The sequence below is a fragment of the Danio rerio genome, chromosome 1 (genome assembly GCF_049306965.1).
Source record: "Danio rerio strain Tuebingen ecotype United States chromosome 1, GRCz12tu, whole genome shotgun sequence".
Classification (NCBI taxonomy): domain Eukaryota; kingdom Metazoa; phylum Chordata; class Actinopteri; order Cypriniformes; family Danionidae; genus Danio; species Danio rerio.
Genome location: NC_133176.1, coordinates 40,307,893 through 40,322,604, shown reverse-complemented (window position 1 = coordinate 40,322,604; position 14,712 = coordinate 40,307,893). Strand labels below are relative to the sequence as shown.

At 35.1% G+C, this 14,712-nt stretch overlaps 1 protein-coding gene across 23 annotated transcripts in view; it reads right to left on the bottom strand.

Annotated features, from left to right (window-relative positions):
- The window catches only part of dclk2a (doublecortin-like kinase 2a), a 94,572-nt gene extending 80,677 nt beyond the window's left edge, over positions 1-13,895 (bottom strand). For 19 of the 23 annotated variants that reach the window (XR_012402611.1, XR_658584.5, XR_012402600.1 and 16 more), the window contains exons 1-2: positions 13,130-13,895; positions 3,394-3,734 (exon numbers count right to left, since the gene is read on the bottom strand). Coding sequence is in view for 16 of the 23 variants with exons in the window: in XM_073948808.1 (XP_073804909.1) it covers positions 3,394-3,734; positions 13,130-13,526 (738 nt within the window). In the remaining 7 variants the exon portion in view is untranslated. 23 annotated transcript variants of the gene reach the window in all.
- Between the last annotated feature and the right edge of the window lie 817 nt (positions 13,896-14,712).

Sequence of the window (14,712 nt, the reverse complement as noted above, 5' to 3'; positions counted from 1 at the left end):
ACACATTTGTAATAATTATTTGACCAATAATACAGTATAGGGAAATTTCTGAGCTTGGAGTGGCTGAAATGCTAACACAAAAGCACTGGTCTGCAAAAGTGGCGCACTAAATTAAACATTTTAAGCACACAGGAGTGAACGTACGCTTCAGGAAACAAACAATGCTGTCTGATCACATCAAGGTTATTGTTGTGTAGATTTTATTTTGTTATTCAGCGATTCCCCTACGTACCACTAGAAGGAAGCCCACATACTAGGGCTGTGTGATTAATCGCAATTAAATCGCAATCGCAATTTGAAACGTTGTGATTAGCTAATCGCAAGAGGCTGTGATATGAAATATATTTGTATTATTTAATTTTTCCCACCCAGAGCAAAGGCTTGACTGCCATCAGTGTGTGATAGTCTTACTAGCCAATTGAGTGAGGACACTTTCGTTCTGCACAATAAGATTTGCTCAAATTAACTATACAGAATGACCACAATAAAAAAAAATAAAAAAAAAACAAACAGGAAAGCTCGTACACTTGGGATAATGGCGTCTTCTGCTTCAGAAGCATTAATAGACAAATTAATATAAAAGAAAAACAGGACATTGGTAATACAGGAATATTTTGGTTTCAAAGTCACAGACACCAAACAAAAACAGGTCATTTTTAAGAGCTGTCGCAGAATTGTTGCCAAAAAAGATTATTGACCTGAAGCTGGACAGCAAAATTAAATTGCAAATCAAATCGCAATATATGTTTTCCCCAAATTGCACAGCCCTGCCGCGTACCACAGTTTAAGAACCACTGAATTAGGATATTTAAACAGCTTTTATTGATATTATACAGAAAAGCATAATATCAGTGTGCATCTTGAGACAAATCTACGGCACCGTCATATTTTAAGATATCCAACTGTAAGTTATGTTCAGTTTAGACAGCTGAAACATGCAATTTAGTCTTGTATGTAATTCCAGGGATGAGCAAAATAAAACATATGCAGATACAAACGTGAAAATAACCTAAAACAAAGCCCTGCTAGACACATAAGGGCTTTTGTAAGGGGGAATCTGCTGATTAAGACAAATAGTGTCAAAAAGACCACCAATAACACATATCTAGATAACAAAAAATGTGGTGAGGGACTTATTTCAACTATTTTCTTTGTATTTTTCCTCATACAAAACCAGCCTAAGACATTACCATAATAATTCCACATTCACCTTTGCCAAGCACTTCTTGGAGGCAGTTTTGCATAATTAAGCCAGGGCAGACTTTCAATATGCACATGAGTTCTCTCACTAAATTCCAAAGAGATTCACACTGGCCGAGAGGCATACAATTCACCCGCAGTGAGTAGAATCCCTAATGACATCCTCAGATATCCACCAGACGTTTTACCCTAGCTTTTCGAAAGAGAACAGAAGATAACAAGACCCTTGCCCTCATATGATTTCCATATTCATATATATATAATTCCACAGAACTTTTTTCTTAGTGTTCCACAGAAAGCAATACATATTCTTCATTAGATTTTAAACGATGCTGTTTCAAACGCTTCAAACATAAAGGATCACATAGACTAGAAATTAAATGATACTTTTAAATGAAAGAGAATGTAAAAACTCTTGAATACTGTCTCTGTTTGAAAGACCTGGCTGAATGTCAAATGTCTCTTGTCACCACATAAATACAAAAATCAGTTACTGCCAATTGTCTTTGCCAGACAATGTTGTAAATACCAAAGCATTACTTCTAGTGGAGTAAATAGACAACCAGGCGAATATGAATGAAAAAGCCAAAGTAAAACACTGTCCTCAGAATGAACTTTAGATTGGTTTAACCACATAAATGAAATGGGAGTGACTGATTTCAGTCTCTTAATAACCACAGAGGTGACTAAAGACATCCCCCATCTGGATTTTGTGTCTGGACTGACTCAAGCACATTCAGAATTAAATAGGGTTCAGGTGGTCATTACCAGCTCCTGGTGTATAATTCTGCTCTATCTATACTACAACAGCTTAAATCATTATTTGGGAGTCCCTTGAGGTATGCATCAATGAAGCGTTCACATTTATTAAAGGTGATGAAATACTAAAGAGTCCTCACTTTTTTCAGGACAATGCTGGACTGGTAAATACAAGGTTAAGATTCTGATGAATATAATGAATATATGAAGCTATTGCAAATAAATGCAAAAAATGGACTTGATTTGAAAATACTTAGAAATTATATAATATTATATAATACATTGAAATTTCCTATAAATGTTCAAACTAATGAATTCTCAATGTATTCAAATGTATTTTCAAAAATTTCAATTAATTATTCAAATGCACAGTGTGTGCATTTTTTATTTTGTATTTTGTTACATTTAATTTGATTTTTTTCATTGGTATCAACATTGCCTAATCAGCCAATCACATGGCAGAAACTCAACACATTTAGACATGTAAACATGATCAAGATGATTTGTTGAAGTTCAAACTGAGCATCAGAAAGGGGAAGAAATGTGATTTAAGTGACTTTGAATGTGGTATGGTTGTTGTTGCCAGACGGGCTGGTCTGAGTATTTCAGAAACAGCTAATCTACTGGGATTTTCACACACAACCATCTCTAGGGTTCACAGAGAATGGTCTGAAAAAGAGAAAATACTCATTGAGCGGCAGTTCTGTGGGCACAAATGCCTTGTTGATGCCAGAGGTCAGAGGAGAATGGCCAGACTGGTTTGGGCTGATAGAAAGGCAACAGTACCTCAGATAACCAATCTCTCAATGCACAACACGTAGAACTTTTAGCTCAATTTGAGATAAGTGTGTCAACTCCTGCTCCATCTCCAACATTCTCAAACAAAACAAGTTGCATTGTAAGAGTAGCAATTATATAATACACGTCCTGTATTATCAGGTTGACTATTTTTTATTATATCCATGTTCCAGTGTGATGATCTTATAATATTGTTGAAATCTCTCAGTTAGAAGAAGGACTGTCATGTCAAATTCAATCTTCAACTTTCATGGCTTAACCAGACAGACATTTTGAATATTGCTAATTGACTGTATCCAAGCAACCGTATGCATCCCATCCATTCCATAATTGCAAAAACAACAAAATGATTTGCCTTAGTCCCTTCAAGATGTGCATACTACAACATAACAGCATGACCATTCAGCATACAGCAAAAATAAAACATTCTAGTTGTTCAAAATAAAGATGCACCAATGATACTACACAGAAATAATAAGCTTATTGTGGTTTCTTGGTTTGCAGACAATGACAGAGCATAAATCACTCAGCAAAACATTCAGATTAATGATGTCCCTTGAAATCCCCCTTTGGGCTTTAGATAATGCCTTTATTCTAATCATTTCATTAAATGGCTTTTATCAATTTATCACTTACTTGTTTGCCTTCCAGAGTGTAGAGTCTTTTCACGGCCCCGGAGTCCAGTTTAATGGCATCAGTGATGTCTGTGAGCACCTGCTCAAATGAGTGAGCCGTTTTCTTGTTCAGGAGAATTCGAACAGCCTTACGCGGTTTAACACCACTCCTGATGACTGTCACCAGCTTGGGCTTAATGTAGTCTTTGCTCTCTCGTTCTCTCAGCTCATTTTTAGTGGCGGTAAGTGATGGCATGGAGCGGGACGCACCAGTTTTCACATTGACTGACCAGTTGGGATTAACATTCTTGGTGTAGTCCACTTTACGAAAAGGTTCGTTGGAAGCACATACGTAGCTTTCTCCTGGTAAAGGCAAAGAGAAGAGTATTATGAGATGGAATAATGTTTATTTATTTAATGTTTTTTTTTTTTTTGTTTTTTTTAAAGGTTTTCTGTGTAAATAATGGTATGTAGTTATGAAAATTATGCAATTATTCTAAAACCAATCGTTAAAGCGATCATGTAAACCTTTCTTCTGGTGAACACAAAATAAGATATTGTGAAGGAAGCTGAAAACCTGTGACCATTGAATTCCATAGTAAGAAAAACAAATAATATGGAAGTCAATGGTTACTGGTTTTCAGCTTTCTTCAAAGTATATATTTTTTGTGTTCAACAGAAGAAAAAAAACGCAAACAGGATTGGAACAAATAAAGGGTGATTAAATGATAATTTAGTGATGTCACAATATCCATTTTTTGTTGTACGATATATTGCACCAAAATATATTGTGATGAACAATATTATTATCGTTTTAAGACCATTTTATGGCACTCCTTATTTAAAGGCAGAATGACAATATAATATCATCACAATGCATGTACACTTTTTCAAAAAAACACGTAATATTTTATTCTTAAGATTATTTCATTTAATTATAGACATTTTAGCTATTTAATAATTAGGCATTGGAAACAAAAATAAATAAATAAATAAATAAATAAATACTATGTTAACAAAAATGTGCAAGATAAAAAATAACAGAGGCTGCAATATCTGCTACCAGATCAATTTTCTTTCATCAGACACCCACTTTATAGTAATTTATATACTATAGTGTTTTTTAAAACCATACTGATACTGACACCTCCAATAGAAATAGAGAGGCTGCACAATCAGCTAAAATGTTGCTAGAATCAGTTTTTATGTATGGGCTATATATATATTGCATCACCAAAGATGACTGAGCTCATATCCATGTGTTGTGCGATAAATCGATATATTGATTATTGTGACTGGCCTATTTAGCGATGATGACTAGATAAAACATTTTGGGTGAACTATCACTTTAAGGTATTTTTGGTGTCATATAATTTAGAATCGGGCGACGCAAGTTTCCTCTGGGTGCTCCGGTTTCCCCCACAGTCTAAAGACATGTGGTATAGGTGAATTGGGTAGATTAAACTGTCCGTAGTGTATGAGTGTGAGTGGGTGTGTATGGATGTTTCCCAGAGATGGGTTGCAGCTGGAAGGGCATCCGCTGCGTAAAACGTGTGCTGGATAAGTTGGCGGTTCATTCCGCAGTTGCGACTTCAGATTAATAAAGGGAATAAGTCGAAAAGAAAATGAATAAATCATTTGGATTCAAATATTGTGATTATACAGCCTCAGTTTTTACTTAAAAATCTAGACCATTAATGCTGAGGAAGACAGTGAAATGTTATAATAAAAAATAAAGTCACATTAAAGTATGAAATTGCAATTATGAGACACAAAAACACAATTTTAAAAAATAAAATAGCAATTATTCAAAATAAAGTCGCGATATTATAAGATATAATCAGTCATATTTATAAGCAATAAAGTTAAAAAATGTATATACATTCATAAATAGGAGACTATTGAAATTGTAAGATATGTGATATTTTTTCTTTAAAAATTAAAAAATGATTGGTCAAACAAACAAATGCTTTCATTTGTAGAAAATATAAATAAGCATTATTCTACTAAAAAAATATTTCTCAACTCATCTGATGTTAAAACTTTGCAACTGACTTGTTTAAAAAATGTATATGTATGAATACACGGCATGACATTTTTGTTAATTTTACCTATAGTCATTTTATGCAAAATCTTGATTCCACCAAGTGTACCACAACCCTATAAAATGTACTATTAATGATATAATTCCATTTAAAATTTATACATCTAATGTAATTAACGATTGGGAGAGTGGGTTGGAAAAAATATAAGTACATATAAAATAGTCATTCTGTGACCCCAGTTTTGCTCAAGTTACAGCTGTGGTTTTGGACAAAGCCAAAGCAATTTGTTCTTTTTTGCAGAAATTCCAATGTAACTGTTAGCAAACATGCACTGCCATCCCACAGCAATCCAATCCAAAGGGCCTTAAAATGAATACCTCAAGAAGGAATCATTATTACTTCAGGATTGTTGCATAAACCATTCTATATCAAGTAGTTCATTGTGGGTTTTTTTTCAGAATTTTTTTATTTTTATATAACTGAACGCAGGCTTTTGATAAACATTGCTGTGAATACTGCAAGCCCATGAACGTGTGCACGACAGCATAAAGGCCATGCTTGTTGTTTATGTGTGATGATGGCACATCTTGGCACTACAGAAGAGGCAGCTGGTCTGAAAATGGAGCTTTGTCATCCTAAGAAGTCCAGGACAAAAGGCATGCTAGTGTATCAAAAGAAGACAAACAACCGCCGAAACCAAACATCCCTTCTTGCTTCCTACACACCAAATGCAGAGAAAACATGCCTGAATGTCACATTTACAACATGCAGTTTATGACTGCTAAGGCATTAGCAGAAAACACATGGATCAAGTATGCTCCAACACTAACTCAAAAATAATCTGTGCAATAGATTTTGTATGCTATACCTTCTTGATTGCCATATGTCTTGTGGTTAGCTCTGTTTCTCTCTTTTGATTTGCCAAAATATTTAGTAGGGCACTTTTCTTGGTAACTGCTTTGTTTTATGGTGCTAAACTGATCGTGTTATGACGATCGTGTTATGAGGTGCCAAGAAGGTAAAAGCAGCCAGCTTGTCAGAATAATCAAGATAGGAAACAAATCCAATACTTGAAAAGTCTTTTCAGATACAAAGAGTGGCATAAGTAGCTTAAAGCATAGTTTCTCAACCACGTTCCTTGAGGACCACCAACGCTACGTTTTGGATGTCTCCTCTGTCAGACCCATTACAGGTCTTTCAGTCTCTGCTAACGAGCTGATGATCTGAATGAGGTGTGTTTGGTCAAGGAGCCATGGAAAATGTGCAGGTGGTCCTGGTGGTCCTCCAGTAACGTGGTTGCAGGCTTAAAGGCAAAGTTCACCCAAAAATGAGAATTCTGTCTTCATTTACTGATGCTTCACTTGTTCAAAGCATATTTTGGTTTAATTTATCAGATGAAAAGAAATAATATATTTTGAAAAAAGCTGGAAACCGATTTCCATTGACTTCCATGGTATTTTTGTCCTACTATGGAAGCAAATAGATCATAAAAGGTAGGAACCACATGAGGGAAAGTAAATATAACATTTTTAGCAAATTTTTTAAGTGAATTATAACTGTGTGTACACCTTTTGGACTGTGTACTTGTCTATCTATGATATGTAACCCAGCCGGTCCTACACCAACCAACCCGCTCCATGCTGGGATCCGACTGTCCACATGGGACCATGGCCTCTAGGGTCTGTCGCTAGAGCACCTTTAGGTTTACCTGCATAACTCTTCGCTTACTGGCCTCCATTACAATTACCCCCCTACACCTCACTCCCATCTGGTCATGGCATCAATGTAATCCCCCCGGTCCTAAACCAACCAACCTGCTCCGAGGTGGGATCGAACCGACAACTGTCCGCATGCGAGTCAGTTGCTCTAACAAGCAGGCTAAAGACCATGGCTTCTAGCAGCTGTCTCTAGAGCACCTTTAGGTTTACCTGCATAGCACTTCTTCAGCTGGCCTGCATTACAACTATATGTGTGTAAAGTGTGTTTTTCGTAACGGTTTATTATCTTTCACATATTTAATGTCTTTTACGTATTACTGTCAACATTGCTAATAGTATATTGTTTTGGTTTTTGGAATTTGTTGTTGCATTTTGCACTCTCTGGAGCTAGCACCTAAGCTTTTCACTCATCATATACAGTACATGTACTGCTGATGATGTGATAATAAAAGTGATTTGATTTGATTTTTTGCCACTTTTAAACAATTGCTGACTATTAAAAAGATATACAGTAGGTGACTATTTTTTAGTAGAACCTTAAAGGCCCTGACATACTTCAAATGAAATCTAAAACTGAAATAGTGTTGCTTTGAACAAAATCAGGCCAAAACAAAGTTATTTTTAAGTTTGTTTTGGCCGTTCGAAACCTCTCACTAAAGCAAAGTTTTTTGGGGGGGGACTGCATTTTGACTCCAAAACACCTTTGAATTACTGTACCAATGGTCCATTGCATTTACTTAATTGGTGGGTGTGTTCTGGAACATTTTGGAACTTCTGCTTCCAATGAATTTCTCATTCCATGGAGGTCAGGCAAACAAAAACTGGAAAGTCAAGTATAGGGCTGTGCAAAAATCTAAATCGAATCGCAATAGTGATTTGAAATGTTGCGATTGGCTGATAGCAAGAAGCTGCAATATGATATTATTTAATTTCCCCCATCCAAATGTGTGACTGCTGTCTGTGTGTGATAGTCTTGCTAGCCAATTAATATAATTAAGTTCAGCCCAATCAGAACTTTTAAAATCTGCCTCTTATCAGCCATGTTAGCCATGTGAGTGTTCTGTATTTTTCTATTTATTATTTTTTGTTTGTCAAATAAGCTACATTATCTCCCTAATTTGAGTTAAACTTGTTAACACAAAAGTAAGGTCATTTAATGTTTGCTCTAGAGAAAAATTAGTAATTAGGAATTTTTAAAAACAAATCTGAATAAAAGTTTTTCAGTTTTTTTTTTTTTTTAAAACTAACAATCACTGCAATTTAGCACTACATGTGCTAGTCTTGGCTTCAAAATTAAATCGAAAATCGAATCACAATCACCATATCTATCAAAAAAATTGCAGTTATATATTTTCCCCAAATCACACAGCCCTAGTCAAGTAGCAGAGCTGTTTTTTAGGGATGTTTACGGAACTTTTCTTCTTTCACAGCCACCATTAATGTTGTGTTCAAGAGTAGACCAGTGCACACAAATAATATGATGCGTGTACAGCTAAGCCTGTTAGAACTTATTTTTGTTCTCAAACGAAAAAATTAAAAAGTTTGTTCTTACATTTAGTTTAAAGTATACTACGGCCTTGATTCTGGATTTCTGAAGTTTAAAATGTGGTCCTTGGTGAAGCAAGTCAAGCTACCACCATTTTGAAAGTCAAAAAAAAATTTGTGTGTGGCTCCGGATGATATAATGAGGTCTTATGAATCTTAAGATCTAAAAATATTTCTTAATGTTCTACTGAGGAATAAAAGTGGCCTACATCTTGGATGGCCCGAAACAGGTGAATAAACCAACAGCAAAATTCCACTTCTGGATGCACATTTCTTTACATAACCTCAGCTGTCTTTAAATCAATGCTTCATGAATGAATGTTGAGATTATATTTGAAAGAAATTAGCAAAAACGGACCATGGATGGCAAATAAATATGGGTCTGTGGTCTCAATCCTGGCCTTTGCACACCAAATTATTGAGCTTCATTACATAACCACCACGAGGAATTCCGAGAAATCTGAAATCCACTTAAATCTCCGTAGCACAGTGTACATTCCCTAGTGAGACTGATGGACTTTAAACTAGGAAGACAAATCATATATATTTCTCATTTTAACAGCTAGAAGAGGGAACTGAGAACAGATGACTCACCTAGTGTGAATAAAACGTTTGTTTATTCACTTGAGAGAATATTAAAAGATGCGAGATATAACCAAGCTTTGATAGAATGCAAAATATGTCATGCTTGGTATGCAGTCTAAATTATTTTGAGGCATGCAAGATATCATTTTTAGTATGCAGTCTTAATCGAATAGGTTAAAATAAATAAAATGGAAAATGTATGCATGCAAATAAGCCATTTCAGATAAATAAATCATACTTCAATCTCAATTATCAGGAATATAGCCAAGGTTTAGTTCCACCACTGACCCAGAACTAAAACCAATCACCCACAACATAAAGATCTTTCTTGCAGCCACCAGATCATAAAATCTCAATTTCACTCTGTTTGCCTCAGAAATAAGAGGAAGGGAGGAACTCCCGAGGCTCTAGGCTTTTTTTAAGCTGAGAAATTAACAAAAGGCTAATTACTCGAGCAGACTCCAGATGGGCTCACTATTACTGGTGTAAAACTGACCCAAAATCAGATGCCAGTTATTTAACGTCATATGTGTGTGTGGGCAGACAAAAATGTAGTTGTTTTGATGTCATTCATATGGGACTCAGGTGTGGGTTGTAACAACCACAGGGGTTATGAACCCTCCATCACCCTTCCATAACCAGTCATGCCTTGATGTCCAGATGGGACCCCGATGTACCCTTCATTTAACAAAGTTTAGTGGGCCAACACAACAAGCTGTGTCACTATAGCTACAGTAGAATTTGCTACTGCTGGGGATCTTTAGCAAACATCATTCATAGCTTTGATCAAGTGCGTGTAAGACTTTAAACAGATTTGTAACACAAAAGAGAACTAAGCCAGCCCTCAGTCAGTGTGAAGAGATGCTGAGCTCGGCACTTCAAATGCAAAGCACTTGTACAATTGCATCATTGAGCAAACACAGAGTCACATCCTGCGTCACAATCTCACAAGCTGAAGCAAAGCAGCTGGACTTGTGCTTGCATGGTTATTTAGTCAATTTAGCATATGTAGTGGTACATTTTGACTTGTATGTCTGAAATAGCACTGCTTTCCACATTTGTTCATTTATTTTATTTTCAGCTTAGTCCCTTTATTAATCAGGGGTCGCCACAGCATAATGAACCGACAACTTGTTTAACAACTTTTTTACGCAGCAGATGGCCTTCCAGCCGCAACCCAACACTGGGAAACACCCATACACTCTTGCATTCACATAGAATATTTTGTTATAAGAATATAAAAAAAATATATATTGTTATAAGGTCTGGTTTTGTGGTGGATATACTTTAAAATGTAATTAATATAATTTTAATTCAAGTGATGAAAGATTTAGAAATTCTAACAGTAAACAGAGCTACAAGGTCACACCTGCTTGGTATAAATGCTTGAAAATTATTTAGTTGAAAATATCCATTATAAACTTAAAAGTAATCAAAAAGTAATACGTTACTTAACTTTTATAAATTAATTGTAAAGGTACACTACTTCTTACTTTTTAAATAGGGTAATTTGTAATCAGTAATCTATTACATTTCCAAAGTAACCTCCCCAACACTGCTGGCATGACCTAAGCAATCATGTTGAATTCTGCATAAAAAAAAATAGAGGAAGACATTGTTTTTATAACCTCTCTCTCTCATTATAGTATGGAGATTCGGATGGAGAAATGTAAAGAGCACATAAGAATAGGTCATTTTTCGTTAGACTGAGCTGATTTTGAGCCAGATATCAGATTCCTCTTTTTTAATGAATTTGATGTATTTATCAATTTAAAGTTTGTGACAGGTTATTGTGCCCCCTGAGTCTCTACCATGTTTAGTTTTTTTTATGTTTTTAGATTAAATGGATATTTCATGGTATTCTGGGGATCAAGGGTGACCTCGTCTGTTCTAGGCCATGTTTTCTGAAGGATTACAATATCTATGTCTAAAATGCTTTTCTTAAAATCCAAGGTGTTGACTAGATGAGTCCATCCAGTGTGATCGTCAGGGGTTTCATTTATTCAAAAAAACTATCTTAACATTCATCTAGAATAGAACCAATCCACACAAACCGTAATCTCTCTTTCTCTCTCTCTCTGTGTCTAATACGAGCTTAACAATGATCCGAGCTGTGAATGCTTGCTACATTCACATATATATTTACAGTTTATCCTTCTGATTGGTTAACTTCAAATAGACAGACGGATCAGATCAATCAAAATTACACACACACAATGAATTTTCTCTACTTTGCTCCCAAACTTTTTTGACGTGATAAAAAATTATTGTGAGCTTAAGCAGCTTGACTATGGTATGTGGTATGAACCACAACCATACGAACATCAAGTACTTCAGCACAACTTCTCCCAATGGGATAAAAAAAAAAATTCAACACAATTCACACATTCATTCTCTTTTTGGCTAAGTCCCTTTATTAATCTAGGGTTGCCACTGCAGAATGAACCACCAACTTATCCAGCATATGTTATACGCAGCGGATGCCCTTCCAGCTGTAACTCATCAATGAGAAACATATATACACAACTTTGGACAATTTAGCTTACCCAATACACCTAAAGGGCATGTCTTTGGACTTATAGGAGAAACTGGAGCACCATCCAACAAAATCTCATGATATTTCGTAACTTTTTGATATGGTGATTGATTTGTATGAATGGTACAATCTCATTCGTACAATTTGGTATGAATTTCTTATCCCCCAATGATGGTTAGGTTTAGGGGCGTGGTAGTGTGCCAGGCCTCCTTTTTAAAATTGTACATTTTTGTATGATGAATTCGTATGAATTAGCCACTACACTGACAAATCTTAAACGTTTTCTCATGGGATCAGGCAAAATGAGCTTGTATATCAACAAATAATCATGCACATATTAAGATTTACATAAATATGTAAATATGTGATGCCCTCTTCTCCATAACAAACCAAAGCAAGCGACAATAAGAAGAAAACAGCAGTTAAAAAAGCATCTGATCTTAATGATATGGATATGTTTGCACAAGCACTGCAATTCACTGGTATCATGTTGACAGAAAGCATAGCATTACTCAATATAAAAAAATTATCATGAATATACAAGACACTTTTCTTTGCAGCTTGAATATTAAAGGAATTTATTTCATGTTTTATAGAATGGAAGAGATGTGCATGGAAGTAGACATTATTGTCACATTCCTTTAAATTTACCAGCAAAATTGTCACTGAGTTCCTTTAGCTTTACATGTAAAAAAAAAAAAATATATATAAATATATATATATAAATATATATATATATATATATATATATATATATATATATATATATATATATATATATATATATATATATATATATATATATATATATATGTGTGTGTGTGTGTGTGTGTTAGGTTTTGGAATAAATTTAAATTTATTTAAAATATGATTGAACGCTGTCTTTGCATAAAAAAATAGTTCACCAAAAATTACAACCCTGTCTTTGTTCACTTGGTTTCATGTTTTTTATTTAATTTATTTATTTGTTTATTGTGTGGTTTTTGACTTTCTTGTGCATTAAAACAACTAGTGTTCAGTGAAAGAAATGCTCCTCAGTTAAGCCTGTGACCTTAAATGACTTCAAGTTATCTTGTTTGTTTGTTTTATATAATGTTTGATTATATAATTATATAATGTGTTTTTAAATTGGTTGTATGTTATTTTATTAACATTCCAACTATCACAACTTGCACTCTGAACTGAAAATATAGTGTGTGTCTTTAAGGGTTAACTACGCTGATATTAGTTGACTGTAACTATAAGTATGATAATGCCAACAGAGCTTGATTGGATGGCCCATGGGGAAAACAATCAAAAGTGTCTGCCTTCCACTTTAATCAACCTCACCTTCTACCAAGTCATCCAGACTGGTGATCTTCTTTCCTCCATCTGCAGTGTAGATGCTCCGGACTCCCTGCGGTAAATTGACATTGTCCGAGAGGGAGCGCGTGAGCTCCATCAGCAGCGCGTCGAAAGACCTGAAGCGGTCACCGGACACGGCGTACACAAGCCCCTTGAAATACTTGTCGCCATTCCGATAAAAGCGAACTTTTTTCGCTTTCTTCTCCGAGGTGAGCGACTGCAGTGTGCGCGTGCGGTAAAAGCTACAGTGCGCGCTGTGAGCGGGACTCGGCACGATCCCGTTTCCCCGAGAGCCGGAATGGGAGCCGCCGCTGCCCCGCGGGGACCGGTGACCCTTCTCGCGCTCCTCGAAGTGCTCCCACTCGATGTTTCTGCTGGACATGTTTATTTCCTTAAGTGATAGCGCTGGTTCTTTAATAAATTCGCTTGTTTTTGTGCTATTTCAGCAGCTGTCGGTCGTGTCTTTCTTCCGTTTTTGCACTTTCAACTAACAGCATGCATTTTTTAATTTAACGACATCAGTGAAACGCAAGACTGAAAGCAGTTCTCTTCAACTTTTTACAGAGGAAATACTTCTTAAAATATGCATATGATGACAAATTAATGCACCAGTAGTCCAAAAATCCAGGAAATGAATAATTCAAGGGCTGTCGCTACTGCTGGGGTGAGTCCCGGTCATGATGAGATGAGACCCGCGTATGAGCGCATGCTAGACACGCGTGACCGTCCGCTGCTCTCTGCATCCTCAACTGGAGCTCAATCAGGCCAACACTCAGCACACACACCTACATCAATACCGCTGTTGAGAGGACAAGAGCTGCTCCTCCTCTGGGTCCTAAAATCACCAATCTATTATTCGTATAAACGCAGTTGTTCCCAATCATGGGGCCAGGACTACTTGGGGGCATGAGTTTTCTATGGGCCAAAATAACTTGAAACAAATAAATAAAAAATCTTTAAAAATTCATTCATAAAATATTTTGAAATAAGTTCCAATAATGGAATGATTACAATACAAAAAGAAAATTAGAAAGCTACGACATGTACAACAAACCACAGTGGTTCCCAAAAACATTGCCCACATGAATAGAATATGCGTAATATAAAATGAAAACATTATTAACATTATAATAAATATTTGTTTTATTTTATAAAAAATGTTGTCAATTAGAGCTTTTCTCTTAAAGAATATAAAAAGCCAGTATAGCTGGTTCTGGTAGTATGAAAGATGTTTATTCTGCTCACTATGGCAGCATACAGTATGATAAAAAAAATAAAAATAATATAGCATTAATGTAAAAGTAATGCTTTATTTAAAAAAAAAAGTTTTCTGAGAATTTTTTAAGTAATTTGCGCAAAATTTAAAACCAAACATTACAAATATAGTCAAAAAGTTATATATATATATATATATATATATATATATATATATATATATATATATATATATATATATATACATACATACATATATATATACATACATACATATATATATATATATATATATATATATATATATATATATATATATATATAATTATTATTATTATTATTATATTCATTCA